The 18,117-nt window shown below is 49.2% G+C and overlaps 1 protein-coding gene across 2 annotated transcripts in view; it reads left to right on the plus strand.

Annotated features, from left to right (window-relative positions):
- Nucleotides 1-7,111: 7,111 nt before the first annotated feature.
- SPOCK1 (SPARC (osteonectin), cwcv and kazal like domains proteoglycan 1) overlaps nucleotides 7,112-18,117 on the plus strand; it is a 498,184-nt gene continuing 487,178 nt past the window's right edge. For both annotated transcript variants that reach the window (XM_041764681.1, XM_041764682.1), the window contains exons 1-2: nucleotides 7,112-7,271; nucleotides 7,865-8,050. In XM_041764681.1, coding sequence (XP_041620615.1) covers nucleotides 7,865-8,050 — 186 coding nt within the window. In that variant the 5' untranslated portion in view covers nucleotides 7,112-7,271. The remainder of the gene's footprint in view (nucleotides 7,272-7,864; nucleotides 8,051-18,117) is intronic.

Genomic DNA, 18,117 nt, shown 5'->3' on the forward strand with positions numbered 1-18,117 from the left:
TCTGAGGAACCTCCATACTATTTTTCAGGGCAGCTGTATCAGCTTGCATTCCGACTAACAATGCAAGAGGGTTCCCACATCCTAGCCAACATCTGTCATTTCCTGACTTGTTAATTTTAGCCGTTCAGATTGGTGTGAGGTGGTATCTCATTGTGGTTTTGATTTGTATTTCCCTGATGCCTAGTGATGTTGAGCATTTTTCATGTTGTCTGTTGGCCACTTGTATGTCTTCTTTGGAGAAATGTGTGTTCGTGTCTTTATTGGATTATTTGTTCTTTGGGTGTTGAGTTTGATAAGTTCTTTATAGATTTTGGATACTATTCTTTATCTGATGTGTCATTTGCAAATATCTCCTCCCATTCTGTAGGTTGCCTTTTGTTTTTGTAGACTATTTCTTTTGGCGTGCAAATGCTTTTAATCTTGACAAAGTCCCATTTTCCCCTTTGTTTCTCTTGTCTTTGGAGATGCGTTTAGCAAGAAGTTGCTGTGGCTGAGGTCAAAGAGATTGCTGCCTGTGTTCTCCTCCAGGATTTTGATGGATTCCATGTCACATTTAGGTCTTCCATCCATTTTGAATTTATTTTTGTTTATAATGTGAGGAAATGGTCCAGTTTCATTCTTCTGCATGTGGCTGTCCAATTTTCCCAATACCATTTGTTGAAGAGACTGTCTTTTTTTCCATTGGATATTCTTTTCTGCTTTGTTGAAGAGTATTAGTTGACTGTAGATTTGAGGGTCCATTTCTGAGTTCTCTGTTCTGTTCCATTGATCTGTGTGTCTGTTTCTGTGCCAGTATCACACTGTCTTGGTGATTACACCTTGGTAACAGAGCTTGAAGTCCAGAATTGTGGTGCCATCAGCTTTGGTTTTCTTTTTCAACATTCCTTTGGCTAATTGGGGTCTTTTCTGGTTCTGTACAAATCTGAGGATTCTTTGTCCCAGCTCTGTGAAAAATGTTGATGGATTTTGATAGGGATGGCATTGAATGTATAGATTGCTCTAGGTAACATAGGGATTTTAACAATATTTGTTCTTCCATTCCATGAGCATGGAACGTCTTTCCATTTCTTTGTATCTTCCTCAATTTCTTTCATGAGTGTTCTATAGTTTTCTGAGTGTCAGTTCCTTCTGAAGTACAGACAGTTAGGACTGTAAATAATTAGCATGATTCCCATTTTAACGTCTTACTGACTAGTCTATACATTTCATGGGAATGGGCACTAAACTTCATGAAAACAACAGATATTGTGTATAAATGAATTAGGAACAGCCCGTTTACATGAAAAGGTGACTTTTCACTAGTGTGAGAATTAGTGTGGGAGGTGAGGGAAATGCAGAGGGCAGGGAGGGAGATGGCAGTGGTGGGGTTGAGTGCTCTGTCGGATCATAGGGAACCTTTGACATCAGGTAGTGCCTAGTTCAAATCCTGACTCTTCTACTTATTCTCTGAGGGATCCTGGATGAGTGGTAACACAACTCTGAGACTCAGTGTCTCCATCTGTGAAATGGGGCTTATTTTGGTGCCTACTTCATAGGGGGTTGTTGTGAACAATATATTAGATGACACATAGGATTGCAGGATCTGTAACATGTCCAGTGCATGTCAGCAAGTGGTCCTGATATTGTCACCCTCTCTTTTTTTTTCTCCCTGTGGTCAGAACTTTGGCTCCCTCTTCTTTGTCCCTAGATAGTTGCTTGGTCATTAGTCTTTACTGATGGTTATTTTCATTTATTTGTAAGGTATTCATTTGCTTAAAATCAATTTCTCCCAAGCTGGGTTAGCCATATACCATGGCTCTGCATGGGGAGAAGAAAGCAAGACGGTATGTGTGTGGGGTGGGAATGGCCATGGGGGATGTAGGAAGATGGAGTGAGCCTGGATTGGTTGTATACATATAATCGATAGTTGAAATCGGCATCTTCATAAAAGTTATAGGCTCTGCTAGGTGACCTCTTTTCAGTGGTGCCAAGAAATGCACCTATTTCATTTTTCCTCTTCTTGGGGCCAGCATGTGTTCAGCCTTAAACCAGCAGAACAGCCTGGGAATGGAGTGGTCATGTCATCCCTTTTTGCTGTCAGCTTCCATCCATGGAGTGTTTAGGGGTTAAGATATCGATATAAATCTGGGAGCTTCTTTGCTTTTAAGAAGGGAAGGAAATAAAGACATTGAGCTATAAGCATTCACTGATTCACTCAATATTTACTGTGTACCTACTAGGTACCAGATGCTTTTTTAAGCATTGTATTAGGGTCAACAGCAAACAAGACAGACATGCCCAGACCCCTGTGCCCTGAATGTCTGGTAGGAGATTGACATTATGCAGCTCTGATGAGTGTGGTGAGTGAGGATGCTGGGGCCAGGAGAGGCTTTTCTGAGGACTTGGTGTGAAGCTGTAACCTGAAAGGTGAGCAGGGGCTGGCCAGAAGGGCAGAGAGTGAGGAGAGCATCCAGGCTGTAGGGCGCCCCCACAAATAGGCCCTGAGGTCGAGGGGGCAGGGGACAGGTGATGAGAGGGAACGGAGGAAAGGGATATCTGGGACAAGGGGCCTGGTGGCACCCAGGCTCAGCAGAGTGTAGAGGGAATCATGATTAGGTGCTTGATCTTCATCCTGCCAGCACGGGCAGGTCAGTAAGGAGAGAGAAGGGGTCACGTTTATACTGAGAGAGGACTGCTTGCTCTGGTGCCTGCTTGGGGAGTAAATTACATATGTCTACCAGAGAGGCAGAGACCCTTGTGAGAGGCTCCATGCAGTGCAGATGAAAGGTGGTGGGGGTGTGGACTCTAGAGGTGCAGCAGTGGGCAGTGTGGCTGGAGCTGGAAATACTGCAGAGGTAGACTTGACATATTGGTGATTCATAGAAAGTGGGGGCTGAGGAGGAGGTCAGAATGACACTGGCATTTGGGGTGGTGCTGGTTTTCCCGAGATGGGGTCACAGGTGGGGGAGCAGGTTCAGTTAGGAGTCATGGCTCAGGCACTCGGTTTTGGACATCCTGAATTCAAAGTGGCAGCGAAATGGCCAAATGGAGATGCCATGTAGGAGGTATCTAGGAGTCTGTGGCTGAAAATAAATCTGGTTTGATGACAAGGTGAGTTTCTCAGGCACCTCTCTTATCCCATGGAGCCCCATGGGTGTTCCTCATTCTAGTCATCATTGCATCGTGGAGCGGGGGCTACCCTTAGAACTTCCCACTACGAGATCCATCTACCTCCTTCTGTGACCTTCAGCAGTGCACCTAACCCTTCTCTGCTCCCCTATCCTCAGCATAAAATGGTGATAGTTATGTCTGCTTTCAGACTACCCGGGAGCACGTGTATGAGGATCCATTAAACTGAAAATAAAACATGTGGAGCACTTTGGAAATAAGAACTATGTTAAAACAAGGAGTTATTATAGTTGTGCGTAAGCCAATGAAAAGCAGAAATACAGCCCCAAGGCTCAGTATTGATTTTGGTCGCGGGTACTTCCCACAGCCGAATAAATCTGACATTTCTGCCCTCAAGTGCTGGCTGCGCTGATGGCAGGTCTCCAGCTTCCAGCCTCCTTGCCCCTGTTTCAAGGTTATGTCCTTTCACGGCTCTGGCCAGATCCAGCACCCCCACACCTGCCCGTGGTGCTCTGGCTGCCCTTCCCACCCTAGTGGGTGGTTCCAGGGAAGGTTCCAGTTGTGAAGTTGGAGACTGGCCAAGAGCAGATGCCCTCTGATTAAACTGGGGACAGGCCTTGCCAGAAAAACGGAGCTTGGATCTGCAGGACAAGGGATCCAAGGCCTACCAGAAGAAATGCCTCTAGACAGTTTTCAAACTTTTGAATGCATGAAGGGCTATGGGATTTGCATTCATTCATTCATTCATTCATGGATACATGTTTATTGAGATAAAGCCTGGGGATACAGGAGTAAAAATGATGCTATGTATGTCCTTCTGGAATGAATAATTGGATTGGGAAAGAGAATGATGGAGGAACCAAATACTGTAATGGGACTGCCAGGTACAAGAATGGAGAGTGGTGATGCAGCTGGGCTAGGGTGGGCCTGTCTTAGATGTGGTGATCAGGGAGGCCTTCCATGAGGTGGTGACACCAAGCTGCAATCTGACTGCCAAGGAAGAGCTCACCTGTGAAGTGCACTTGAGGCAAAGGACCTGGCCAGTGCCGAGTACCTGGGGTAAGAACATGTTGGCATGTGTGCAAAACCGTGACAAGGAGTGTGGCTAGAATCCAGCGAGTAGGAGGGGGGAAGAGGGAAGGGGCGGGGGCCAGATGGTGCAGGGCTGGATCAGTCCCAGGAAGGAGTCTGGATTCTTGTTTCGGTGTCACTGTGAGCCATTGAGCGGTTTTTTCAAGGGAGTGATTTCTGTTTGACAGTGATTATCCTGAATGATCATGGATTGGAGGGGAAAGGAAGGAATCAGGGAAACTAACCAAGGAGCCCCAGTCCTCCAGGTGACAGGCAGTGGCTGTGGGGACCTGGGAGCACCGTGCTGGAGAACTCAAGTGGATGGGCTGCAGAGGTGCTGGGCTGCAGGGGTGCTGGGCAGTGGGATGGGTCAGCTGGCTGACAGACAGGAGGCAAGGCACCAGGGAGGCCAAGAGACTGAAGGTGCCTCCTAGGTGTCTGGGCTTCGCAGCCGTGAACACAGGGATACACTTACTGCAACAGTATTTCAGAGCACAGGTGCATGGAGGAAAATCTAGACACCTGCTTTCACCCGGAAGTCTGACATCCCATGGGATGGGTGGTGGCAATGGCAAGTACGAAGTTGGACATGTAGCTGGAAGTCATTACACACTTCTGGGCTGGAAATGCACCTGCAGAATCTCAGCGCAGGACTGGATGTCAATACCCAGGGGCGCTGTGTAGACAAAGCCGAGGGCCCAGACCTGCGCCCTGAAACTGACTGGTGGGAGGGACCAGCAGGGAGTGGGAAGGGCAGCCGGGCTGGTGCCACAGGAGCCTCCTGGAACCTCTCAGAGGCCAGGAAGGGGAGGACTGAGGTCTCCCACTCAGTGTGATGACTTGGAGGAGGTTGCTGATGGTGACAAGTCACTTCAGTTAGTCACTGAGGATGAGAAGCACATTCGAGTGGGTGGAAGAAAGAAAGAACTGGAGCTGAGGAGGCTGAATGACATTTGGGGACAACTCTTGGGAGAAGTTTTGCTGTCAAATTGGGCAGAGAAATGGGGAAGTGGTGGCTTGGTTGGGTTTCTTTGAAAACTAAGAAACGCTCTCTCCATCATTTCTAAACCTCTCTCTCACTTGGATGTAGCCAGGACACGAAAAACCTAACCTATTTCCATGATGAAATAAACTGTGGATGACATGCAGTCCCCAATACATAGCGGTGCCTCCACGCCTTTTTCTCCCTTTCAAGAATGCTTCTAGGAATGTAAATCAGTCAGAATAATGTTCGGATAAGCATCTGCTACTTTTTAGGAAAAAATCACAATCCAATTTCTACACATGATACTATATGCGACCGAAATCTTTTGTGGCACACCTTATACCTGACCTTGTCACACAGGTTGGGGAATGTTGGCTAAGTGTGGCTGGGTACCATTCATTCATTCATTCATTCATTCATTCAAGTATCTTCTGAGCATTCACCCTGTGTCAGGAGTATGGCTCTGGGCAGTGGGAGCAGAGGTGAGCAAGCCAAGCATGGCCTCTGTCTTCCTATCAATGCAGCCCAGTTGGGAGCACGCACATAGAATAAGGGATTTCAGGTGCTGAGAGCTGACAGCTGGAAAAGTGTGTTCTCAAGGAGAGCCTCATTAGGGTGTTGGCCTGGTGCACAGGCCTGGCAAGAGCTACTCTGAAGAGGTCAGGATGTGTAAACTACAAGGGTGAAATCAGTGAGGCCCCTGTTGGAGTGGGTGTGGATGGTGGCCAGGCAGGGTGGGCCTCCAGTGCTGGGGGACGCCTATCCCCACCAGGGTCTGTACCAAGACCCACTTGTCCAAGGAACCAGGCAAGGAGGAAGGCACTGTGGGAGAGGCAGCTGGAGTGGAGACAGATGTTCAGGGTCTGGGGGCATCACTGATCCTGGTTTTTATCAGGAAAGCCACATGAAGGGTTTTTCCACGTGTGTGTTGAAAGCGAGGTGAGTGCATCTGACTTATTTTAAAAGAGCGCTGGGGTGTCTGGGGAATGGGGTGTGGTCGTACAGGAGAAGGGTGGCAAGTGAGGGTCACCGTATGCAGATAGAGCACTGCATCAATTTCTCTCCAGCCCATTTTGACCAGGTACTGGAAACCAGAGGGTGGGGGTGGGGGAGGGGGAGGTTAAGTCCAGCCCCCCCCAAACCCGCCCATCACCCCTTCCTTCCCTCCCCCTATGTGTCCTGTTCCTGAAGCCTGGTCAAGTTTTCCTCTTCCTGCCCTTGAGGAAAATCCAATAGGCTGGTGCCAGGGGCCAGTTCTCAAGGTTGGGGAACAGAAGCAGACTTGGGCTTCTCTGCAGAGGGATGCCGAGGGGATTCGCGGATGTGGAAACTGGAGACAAGGAGGCCAGATGGACTGTTTAGAGGGATTGACAGCCATGGGCATGGTGTGGGGCACGGGAGTGCAGAGGCGCAGGTGGCACACGGCCAGGACCGGCCAGGGGCGCGGACACTCACACACCTGGGGAGTGGGGGCCCTGAGGAGTGCTGCTGCCGCACGTCTGGGCCTGAGGCAGGAATGGCATTTTAAGCCCTCTCCGCCCCAGGGGGCCCCGGTGGTTCTGAGCGGGGGGGCCCGCCGCCGGCCTTTCGGGGATGTCTAAACGCTGGCGGCGTCCTGCCGTTGCGCCCTCAGTGCCCCCGAGGGCCGTGGGCGGCTTGAGCTGAAGGCTCCTTTGAGCCCCGCGTGGCGCTGCGTGGATCGCGGCTTCGGGGGCTGCCGGGCCAGGGCCGGCGGCGGGGCCAGGGCCCGCGGCGGGCGGCGGGCGGCGGGCGGCGGGCGGCGGGCGGCGGGCGGCGGGCGGCGGGCGGCCGCCAGGGGTCGCCAGAGGCCTCGGCTCGTGCGCTCGGGCTCCTCCGCCCGCGGTCGCCGCGCCCGAGCGAGCGGAGAGCGAGCGCAGCCAGAGCGCTGCGGGCTCACAAAGCGGCCGGACGCGCGGCGGCGGGCGGAGGAGCCCGGGGATCAGCCGGGCATCGGCCGGGAGCCAGCCGGGAGCCAGCCGGGAGCCAGCCGGGAGCCAGCCGGGCTTCCGCCGCCGGGCAGCCTCCTCCGCGACCGCGCCGCGCGAGCGCCAGGAACTCGGACGCGGGGACCCGGCCGGCGCCCACGGTACGTGCCCCGCGGGAGCCGGCGCCCCAACTTGGCGTAGTTGGGACCTCCCCGCGGCCCCGGCAGGCTGGCAGGGCCGGAGCCCGGGGGTGTCTCCGCGCGCCCCTCGCCGAGGCGGCAGGGCAGGAGAAGGGCCCCCGGGTACTGCTCCCCGCACCCGCTCGCCGGAGCCTCGGCTGCGGCCGGAGCCCTGCGCTCCCGCTCCGCGCCCGGGGCCCCAGGCGCCCCCGCGGGAGTGCTGCTTGCCCACCGGGCCCGGGTTCTTGGGGTGCTGGGAGCGCCGACCCCAGGGTGGCGGTGTGCGGGGCGCCCCGACATGGGCGGCCGCCCTCGTTCGTGGCGCCTAAGGGGGGTCCCGCGCGGGAGGGGGTCCCGGGGCCTCGGGGTCCGCGGCGGGCGCCCCCGGGGTGCGGGGACGACCCTTCCGTCCCCGCCGGGAGAGCCCCGGCCCCGCGGCCGCGCGGGGGGCGGAGGCGCCGAGACCCGGGGCGCCCGCGGGGAGGGTCTGCCCCGGCCCTGCCCCCCCGGCCCTGCCCCCCGGCCCTGCCCCCCCGCCTCACCCCCGCCCCCCGCCCCCCGCCCCCTGCCCACAGATGCCCGCGATCGCGGTGCTGGCGGCGGCGGCCGCGGCGTGGTGCTTCCTGCAGGCGGAGAGCCGGCACCTGGACGCGCCGGCGGGGGGCGCGGGCCCCAACCACGGCAATTTCCTAGACAATGACCAGTGGCTGAGCACCGTCTCCCAGTACGACCGGGACAAGTACTGGAACCGCTTCCGAGACGTGAGTACCGCGGCGGCCAGGCCGGGCGGGGGCGGGGGCGGGGGCGGGGGCGGGGGGCGCGGGCCCGGGCGGGGGCGGGCGGGGGCGGGCGGGGGCGGGCGGGGGCGGGCGCGGACCTGGACCTGGACCCGGACCCGGACCCGGACCCGGACCCGGACCCGGACCTCCCGCCGCAGCTTGTTGCTGCCTCGCGCCAGGCGGGAACTTTGAAGACAACTTGGAAGCGTGGCGCTCTCGGCGGCGACCCGGGGTCCGGGCGTGTGCTGCGGCAGCGCCGGGGTGGGGCTGCCGGGGCGCCGGCCGGCCGGGGACGCCCAACTTGACCTTCCCGGGCAGCCGCGGTTGGGCCGCGTGGAGGCTGCGCCGAGGACCCGAGCTGCAGACCCCAGGCTTGGGGCGAAGTCCAGCCTGTCAGAGGCGCCTGCCGGCCACGGCCCTGCGCCCTGCGCGGCGGGGCATGGGGGCTGCTGGTTTGGGCCCTGGCGCCTTGGCGAGGGAGCAGGCCACTCATGGGCTCGGCCCCCTGTGCTGATGAGCAGCCCGGGTGGCCGGGGCTCGCTCCCCCGGGGGCACGTCTGCTGCCCGTGTGTGCCCCAAGGCCGGCCGCTGCTCCCCAGGTTGGTCCCGGAGGAGGCAGGACGAGGAGCACCTGGCGCCGCGTTTCCAGCAGGTGGCAACCCCTCGGGTGCTCCGGGAGCTGCTGACAGCTCTTTCAAAGGCCCTCCCGGGTGGGGGTGGCGGGGCCCTGCGCCTGGGGGGGGGGGCACTGGGAGAGAAACCGGTCTGATGCTTAGGGTTAGGAATTCCTGCCCTTGGGAGAGACCCGAGCCACAGGATCCCTGTTCCTGTCACAGGGCTCTTTAGGTGACAGGTGTGCGGGAGGCACCCCACCTTTCCTGGATTGGTCTTAGCCCCATTTCGGGTCTCTTCAAACCCTTGTGGGGGGGGGGGGAGGAGTTTGAGGAGGCCCAGTGAACCCAGTTATTTTCTTGTACTTTGTAAAGCACCTCTCCAGGTCCCATCCTGGGCGGCAGGCATGCCTGTAGCCTCCAGTGAGGGCTTATCCCTCATCTCTCTCTCCCTCTTCCTCCTCTCTGGAGTTGAGTGTGGGCGGCTTCTCCTAGAAAGGTGCTTTCAAACACTTTCAATGAACTTTCAGTTATTTTGAGCTTTACTTAGGCAGCAGACTTCCTGTTTGCTTCCCCCAGCCATGAGATCCCTGGCACACCTCCACACCCCCTCTCTCCCTGACCTGCTCCGTTAACCGGCTTGCATCCTCTTTCTGTTCAGTTTGGAGGAATCCTGTGATGACCTTATTTGCCTGAGGCTGAGAGAGATGACAAACTGCCCCAAAGGTGCCCCCAAAGAAGCATCCATTCATGGACTCAGTAGGGTAGAAATCATTTTGCTTTTTAAAATTTATTACATTTCTGATGGAATGGAGGGACAAAGAAGATGCTTAACCCTGCTAGAAGATTTGAGCCAGGTAGAGAGAAGGGACACCTTTGTGGATGCCTGGGTTAGAGTGGCAGCTAGGTCGGAGTGAAGTAGTCATGCTGGTTGGCCTCCGGGGCGTGGAAAGGTTTCCTGTGCTTTTGTATCTGCTCGAGGGTTTCTAGTCTTGGTGTATCACAAGCAAGGCATTATTCTTATTTTTTATTAAGCTTTAAATTTTTTAAAGTTGAGCTTTTCTCTCTCATCTTGCTTGCAAATGGTGACTTTTTTTTTTTTTTTTAAATCATTCGGTCAGTGTTGTCCTGACACTAACCATGTTGGCCTCACTGATCATGAAGCTTACCTGGGGTGTTTGTTAAATTTTAGCACCCAGGCTCCTCTTCTGGAGAGCCTGATTCCATATTTCTGGAGTGACTGCTGGAAAACTATATTTTAAATAAACGTTCTTGGTCATTCTTATTATGTTTAGGGAATACTGCCTTAAATGTTGTAAAAATATCTGAAGCTTAATAAAAAGAGAAATGCTTCTATATTCAGACACACTACTATTTCGTTTCTGGAGAATTTTAGGTGTTAAGTTAGTATTTTTACCACCATATATGCTTTTAAAAATGATAATTTAGGGGCACCTGGGTGGCTCAGTGGTTGAGCATCTGCCTTTGGCTCCGGTCATGATCCTGGGATCCAGGCTTGAGTCCTGCATCAAGCTCCCGGCAGGGAACCTGCTTCTCCCTCTGCCTATGTCTCTGCCTCTCTCTCTGTGTCTCATGAATAAATAAAATCTTTTTAAAAAATGATAATTTAATCCAGCATACCATTAAAAACATCTAAAAATGTTAAAAATCTCAGTGTTTTATCATGAACCATTTTATATGCTTTATGGGGTCTTGTGATACCAGCCGCAGCCCAGACAGAAGGCTATTAACCTCTTCAAAGTTGTGAAACTCAAACTAAATGCTCTTTTACTCCAGCATCAGGCATCTTCACTGGGTCATTTATTTGGAGTAACGGCTAAACCTCTGTCCCCTGGGACTAGGCAATAAAAGGTTGCTTGCTCTAAAAACTAGATGTTCAGTTGACAGTGGACACAGCTCCAGCTAATGGGGCAGTTGCTCAGTCAGCCTGATTGTTTGCACCGAGTCAAGTCTTGCTTAAGGTTGACAAAGTTTAGCTTCTCTGCTAGTGTTTTAGTTGTTTTGTTGAAGAGACACAAACTCTTTTTGTGTTTTTGTTGAAGAGACTCTTCAACTCTTTATCTTGGTAACCAGTGGCTGAGCACCGTCTCCCAGTACGACCGGGACAAGTACTGGAATCGCTTGCTCAACTCTTTGTTGAAGAGTCTCATGGACACACTGAGACTGTGTCCTGAGATTACTGTTATGATGCTTGTCAATATTTGAAAGTCATTGTGGAGAAATCTTGCTGCCTTTCTCCTGGCTTGTCACTCTATTGCACTCAGGGAGGAGAGATTTTTTAATTTGTATTTTTTTAAAGATTTATTTATTTTAACAAGTAATAGAGAGAGTGGTAAGGTAGGCAGGGAGGAGAGGGAGAAGGGAGAGAGAGAGAATCCCAAGCAGAGTCTCGTTGAGCACAGAGCCTGAGGGGGGGCTTGATTTCAAGACCCCAGGATCATGATCTGAGCTGAAACCAAGAGTTGATCGCTTAACCAACTGAGCCACTTAGGCACTTGGGGGAGAAAGATTTACAAGTGATTTTTGATCTTGTGAAACTAAAAACTAAAGGCTCCTTTTAGAAAGTTGATGATACCCTTTGGTTGTTGTTACTGGGATCACTTTGAAATGGAAATGATGGCTGGCTGTGTGCTCCATGCTCCCCTGCACTGAGTGAGCTGTGACATTGCCAGTGGTGACCTGAGAGCCACTACTTATCACTTTGAGGCAGTCCTATCGCTCTAGGTACACATGTAATAACTATCTCCTTTACAGAAACAAAACTTTCAGAACTGCTCCATGGTTTGTTCCCTGGAGTGATGCATCCATGAGAAACAGAACAACGTTGAGATGTTAGGAGATGTTTGCATCTAACTGTATTGGTGGTCTGTTAGTTTGGTCATCATCCTTTTACAAAGATGAGCATTTTTGGTCAGATGGAGATCAAGACTTTTGCACAAATACAGTACTGAGAAGGAGAAGATGAAGAAGGTAGATGTTTGTATTGAGTTGTACAATAATTTCTGGCTTTCTCTTGTCACACATTCAACTTCTCTGTGGTTTGAGATAGAAGGATCCTACAGTCATTCTCTGGATTTTTCCTCAGTGTGACTTTGCTTTCCATAGTCATTCCCCTAACGACATGTTCCTCTGTTCATTCTTACATTCATTTGCACATTCATTCCAACACCTGACTGCCTAGTGTGTGCGAGGCAGTGGGCTATAAGGGTGCACAAGATAAATAATCTCTCTTCTCTCAGTAATCTCTTGTCTACTGGAGGAAATCCTTTAACTTAGGCTTTCATGCATTTCTTTTTTTTTTAAATAATTTTTTTTCTTATAATGTTCATACATTCTGGTTATAATTAAAAAATTAAAACATTGCAGAAATAGATAATACCTAAAATTAACCAAGCACATTGTTTAAGGCACTTTACATGTATTATCTCATTTAATGTTCATAACCATCTCAGGAGAGAAGTACTGTTATTATCAACTACTTACTGGGAGGTTAAGGCTCTTGCCCCAGGTTACAGAGTTGGGCTGTGGAGGAGACCCAGGCAGTCTGATTCCAGATTCTTGCTGTGCACTGCAGTCAATCAAGAGTGGAGTGGATTTAGGGTGTGAAGCTCCTTCGATATGACACTGTTAAATCTTTCCTACTTGATGTCTGAGGGCAATCAGTGAAGAATCTTAGTTTGAGACAAAGTGGAATGAAAGCCAGGTAGATACAGCTTACTGTAGGGGTCACACCAGGGCTTATCTTCTGCTAATAATGAGCTTCTGATTTGATTAAAATAATATTGTTGCTTACACCAAACATGACATTTTCTTTCTTTTGCACACATGAAACTAGCTTGACATTTAGCTCTGGGATAATTACCTTGAGCAGGCCTGAAGAATCAGAAATGTTGCCTTGGCTGGCATTTATCTTACTCCAGAGTGACCTGAGTTTGTAATTCTAATGAGACCACAAGGACCAGCTTGCATTCTTTTTCCTTTTGGTGTTCACTCTGTGGGATTTGGTGGTCTCTGTAGCAGAACCGGGGTGCCTGTGAGCATCTCATCTGCTTATTTGATCTTAACATCTCAACTGTAATGAGTTTCAAGGGCAAATGGAGCTTATTGATGGAATAGTGGCTGGCTCAGTCGGTAGAGTTGGTGACAAGAGAGGTGGTATGGCTTAGTGGATCAGTCATTAATCTGTCACCACAGAAACTAGGCTTGTAATAAAGAGTAGCAGAAAATCATTTTGATTAAACAAGTTCAAGGAGACTTAAATGAGTTTGTGATCCTGACTCTCTCTAATGAACCCACTATCTTAAATCCCCTGTACTAAATGACCACTGATAGAAATAATTATTTCACAGGAATCATTGTAAAGAGACAGTTGGGGAGTCAGTAGGCCTGAGACAATTCTTGTGTTTTCTGTCCTTACCTACAGTTTATCCTTGCCAGAGAAACCCTAGTTCCTGCTGGCAAGGATAGTAGAGCTTCTTGCCCCAGGTGACCTTCCTAGGCTGAGTTCCCCTTCCTCTCCTGGTCCTCCACCAGTTCTGCCTTCGAGAATGTCTGTTGAGCTGGGTTGCTGAGAGGATGAGTTCTGTCCTATATGATGATGATATTATCTTCAAGAGCAAGAAGAGGTTCCCAATGGATCATGGGGCCTGTACTACTCCCCTAGAGGAGTGGGACCTAAACATTAGCTCAACTATTTTATCTTTCTTGGAGAGAGAAAGTAATATTAGTAATTAAATATAACAAATCATATCTGGTTTACCTAATATGTGTTTCAGACCAAGCACACCCAGTGTCTGAACTTGAACACCTTTCTTCTGTTGAGGTGATCATAAATGTTCCTCAGGAAATTCCTCAGGCCTAGGATAACAGTGGATCTCACCTCCCCAGAAGAGATAACTACAAACAAAATAATTTCCTGTGAGGGATTAAATAATTTGTCCAAGGTTACAAGAGTTTCTTACCCTATTTCATCTATTAGAAGATGCCTTTACTTTTAAGATGCACCATTTTTGTGTACTTCTAAGAAAGAAGAGAGTGCCCAGAATGGAGAATTTAACAGACCCTTGGGTAAAGCTGGGACCCCAGAGGACCACCTGTTCACTGTAAAGGTAAACAAGAAATGAACCCACCATGCAGAAAAATGACCATAGTAAGGTGACTTGCATGTGTCTACCTTGGCCTTGGTGGATGGAGGGAAAAAATATGCCCCTGGCATTTGAGCAGGCTGACTCTTGCAGGTTTCTGGTCTGAATGCTTACTACCAGGTGACCTCCCAAAGCCTTAGTTAATTAAAGTTAAGATAATCAGATTGTTTGTCCTCTCTGAATCCCTGATGTTTCATTTGTTAAGCGGGGATAATAACATACTTACTGGTGAGGACTCTGGAAATCCAGTTCAAACTGGCTGAAATGAGAAAGAAAATTTACTTACTTTGTAACTGAAGATTCTACTGGTGAGCTATAACGTTAGGTAAGGTTGGATCCAGACACTCAGGTTACATCATAGGACTTGGATGTGTATGCTCGTCACTCTTCTCCCCCTGCCTCCCCATCTTTGGGCTTTCTTTCCCCTATGTTGGTTTTGCTGTCAGGCTCATTAATTCCATGTGGTGGGCTCATGGCAAGCACAGATTTATATCATCATAAAGTTTTTATATCTCAGTAGTACCGACAAAATTCCCAGAATTGAGACTTGTCAGATTTACCCATTTTATTTACCCATCCCCAGTAAATCACTCTGGACAATTGGGTAGAATATGCTGATTGTCCAGGCCTGGGACCTGGGGCTAAAGTGGTGGTGGGGGCGCCATTGAATCACATGGTGGAAGGGAGGGCTGAGGGGTGGCTCCTTAAGGGGACATGGATTTCCACTATGGTAACCAGCCTTACAGGGTTGGCATGAGGAGTAAACTGGCTAATGCCTGTGAAGCTCTTAGCAAATGTCTGATGTAATAAATGCTCAACAGGTGGAGGCTATTTTTTAAAATATTGACTATGATACTTTATATATTATTCCTCAATTTATAGTTGTATATATTTATATTTTAGCTTTTTAAATAATTGGATGCTTCCTGAAGTAAGTGCTCGAGTCTTATCATACTTGACACAGAGTAGGTGGTGTGTATTGACTTGAATTTTTTCCTAAGCACACCTCTTGATGTAACCCTGGGAAAGAAAGCCTATAGGAGAATTACAGACATGTGTGCTTTTACAGTTTTTGGTAGGTGGAAATTCTACATCATACGCATACTGCAAAATATTTTTGGTGTGTGTGTGGGGTGTCTAATCTCTATCTCTAAGCTGGAACCTTACAACCTTGTAACCCTTTTCAGGATGCACTGTGGTATAGATCCTGGCGTTCCCAGGCCTTTACCATTAAACCCAGCACAGTGATGAATGAATGAATGAATGAGTAAGACAGACATGGTTTGTACCCTCCTGGAGTTTACCATCTAGTATGGCAAACCGATAAACAATAACAAAATAATCATTTAGCTACAGTAGACAAAAGTGCTATAAGGTAGAGGTACAGAAGCCTTGAGACTATGTAAAGGTGAGGGGAAGGGGCTAAATGACTCTTGTGGTCAGGAAATGCCTTCCTGAGAAAGTCATCAGAGCTGATAGATACTGAATGATGGGAGTGAGCTAGGCGAGGAGAAGGAGGTGGTTATGTTCCAGCTAGCAAGTGGGAAGAGCAAGTCTAAAGGTCTTGAAGTGGAAAGGACCCCGAGGTGTGTCCATAACATGTTTGCCCTAAGATTGGTTAAGCAGCAAGCTCTTTCCTAGTTCATTTAAAAAGCATACTTTGCTCATTTGCAGTTTAACACATATTTGGGGGGCAGGGAAATGAGTCACCTGTGACAAGATGGACCAGATATGTGGAAGGATGGCCTGTTCTTTTGTACCCCCTCCCCTGCTGGTATCAGCAGGTGTCTCTGTTGTGAAATATCATCCCTGGCTTTGTCTCCCCCTTTCAGAAAGTCCTTACTCCTCCAGAGTCTGTGGCCCATGAGCTCCTTCTCTCTGTAGTCCAGTGTCCTGGGCTGTAGAGCTCCTGCAATTCCCACTGCTCTTTAGAAAGAAAGGTACCTTAGAGTTTGTGGATGGAGTGATGACTGGTGAAGTATTTATTTCAAAAATGAGAGTAGTTTAAATGGTCTGCTTCTTGCTCTCCTCCCCATTCCCTTCCCCTGCCATCACTGCTGAGAACCACCTGGGTGCTAGGCTTAGAGGCTAAAGATGAGAACCAAGATTACCACCCTCAAGGGGGAGAGATGGATATGCATGCACTTCCTTCAGTGCCATGTTGGAGTGATGAGTAGTGTGGGGCATTTCATAGCCCCTGCGTCTGGGTCCTCCCAGTGTCCCTATCACAGACATGAGGATAACGGTTTCTTTTTCAGAAGGAGGAAAGGTGGATTGACAAATGAGTGATGTGAGTTACTGGAGATTGTTCTGGAAGGGTTCTGCTAAAGTCCACGGTAACTTGATTGGACTGCTTTTCTTAGGGTGCTATGTAAGTATGTCCCTCAGGAGACTCTCTCCCTTGATCTTTTGAAATGAAATTTTTAAAAAATTTGGCATATTGGGGAGAGGAGGAAGGAAGGACGTATTATACAACTATTTGTAATAATTTGCAAACTCTTCTTGTGTGATCTGCAACGTGTCGCACTAAGGAGGGCACCATCAATGTTCCCCTGCATAATTCTGTGCTGGGTGAGCAGGCATTTATGCAAAGTCCGTCAGTGCCCATGATTGGAGCAGGGAAGCAGAGCTCAGCACAGGTGTTCCAAGCAGGCTTCACACAGATAAAACAGAAAGCAAATATGCAGTGAGTATAAGCCTGCCAGGCCAAGGCAAAAAGAGAAAATGCCCAGAGTGAAGTGCTAGAGCGGTGGTTTTCATACTCATGGCTTCCACATCTTGAAACATCACTAGGGGGCTTGTTTAAACTGTAGATCTCAGAGTCCGGAGTCCAGAATCCAGAGGCTTCAGTAGGTCAAAGGTGACACCCAGGAAGCTGCAAATAAGCAGTCTTGAAAATCATGATGCAGGTAATTTTCAGACTGTATTTCCAGAAAAATCCTGGAGAATTATTATTCATCCTAAATAGCCAACACAATATGATCCAATGAATAGTAACATTTTAGACAAAATGAGCATTTTATGTAGTAGAAAATTATTATGGGTGCAGTGTCTTCCCCTTTGAGCGGTAGGGCTACCATTGATACCAGTAGAAAGAAAGATTTTGGGATGCGTGGGGGGCTCAGTGGTTGAGCATCTGCCTTTGGCTCAGGGTGTGATCCTGGAGACCCAGGATCGAGTCCCATGTCAGGCTCCCTGCATGGAGCCTGCTTCTCCCTCTGCCTGTGTCTCTGCCTCTGTCTCTATGTCTTTCGTGAATAAATAAATACAATCTTTAAAAAAATTAAGAAAGATCTTGATTTCCACTGTGTGTTTCTGTCTAGCCTTAGCGGCAGCCAGTGCTCCTGAGGCAGAATGACATATGACTCTTGACTGGCTTCTAGGGACACTTGTGCACATGAGTGCAGTGAAATTGATGTAGAGCCTTCTATGTGATAAAGTCCTAGGGGGTCATCTCAACACATCTTCATGTCTCCGCAGGGGCCTGAACCCAGCCCACTCTGGGTGACCTTTGCATCTTCTCCAGCAGAATTGATATGTTCTCTGCACAAATGAACTGAAGGAAGTTGACTCTGACATTGGCTTTAGTTTACAGAGAAATGGGTGTTGAAGTGGTGCTAAGAGTGTGTAATAAGGAATTTTTAAGGATCATCGAGACATGGTGGCAGTCCTTGTTCTGAAGCCATTCCCCTTGCCCACTGAACAAAGTCTTAAACTTCGCTTTACCCCATGTTGCTGAATTTCTTCTAATTAATGGTACCTTAAATTGATAAAACCATTGCCAAGAGGGAGATTATAGTTAATAGATAATAACTGAACATATTTGTGTGGCTGTTTGGAGTCTTTTCATAGCCCAGTTGTTAAGGGATGGTTGGGTAGTTTCCATGTCTTTTTATGCTCATTGGATATGCTAATTTCTTTGTGACTTTGGTGGGCTTGGTAGGCTGGGTGGTGTCCAGAACTTTCATTAGGCTTAGGCATCGTTTCCCATATGAAACAGCTAGTCTTGCTTTGACTCTGGATCTGGTCTTCAACCTTTGACCAGACTAGTTGAATAAGTGAAGGAAAGCATAAAAGTGTTATCTATAGTAAAGATAATATACTGCCATTTTTACTAGTGTGAGATAAGTTTTGTGATTTTTCTTTATATGATAAGGTAGATGGTTTAAAATTTTCTTTCTACCTCAGAAAGACCTTTGCATATGTTTTTAAAAGTAACTTTGTTTTTGTTTCTTTCCATTTTCATCCTTGGCCTACATCTCACCTTTCTAGT

Source organism: Vulpes lagopus, chromosome 7, assembly GCF_018345385.1.
Source record: "Vulpes lagopus strain Blue_001 chromosome 7, ASM1834538v1, whole genome shotgun sequence".
Classification (NCBI taxonomy): domain Eukaryota; kingdom Metazoa; phylum Chordata; class Mammalia; order Carnivora; family Canidae; genus Vulpes; species Vulpes lagopus.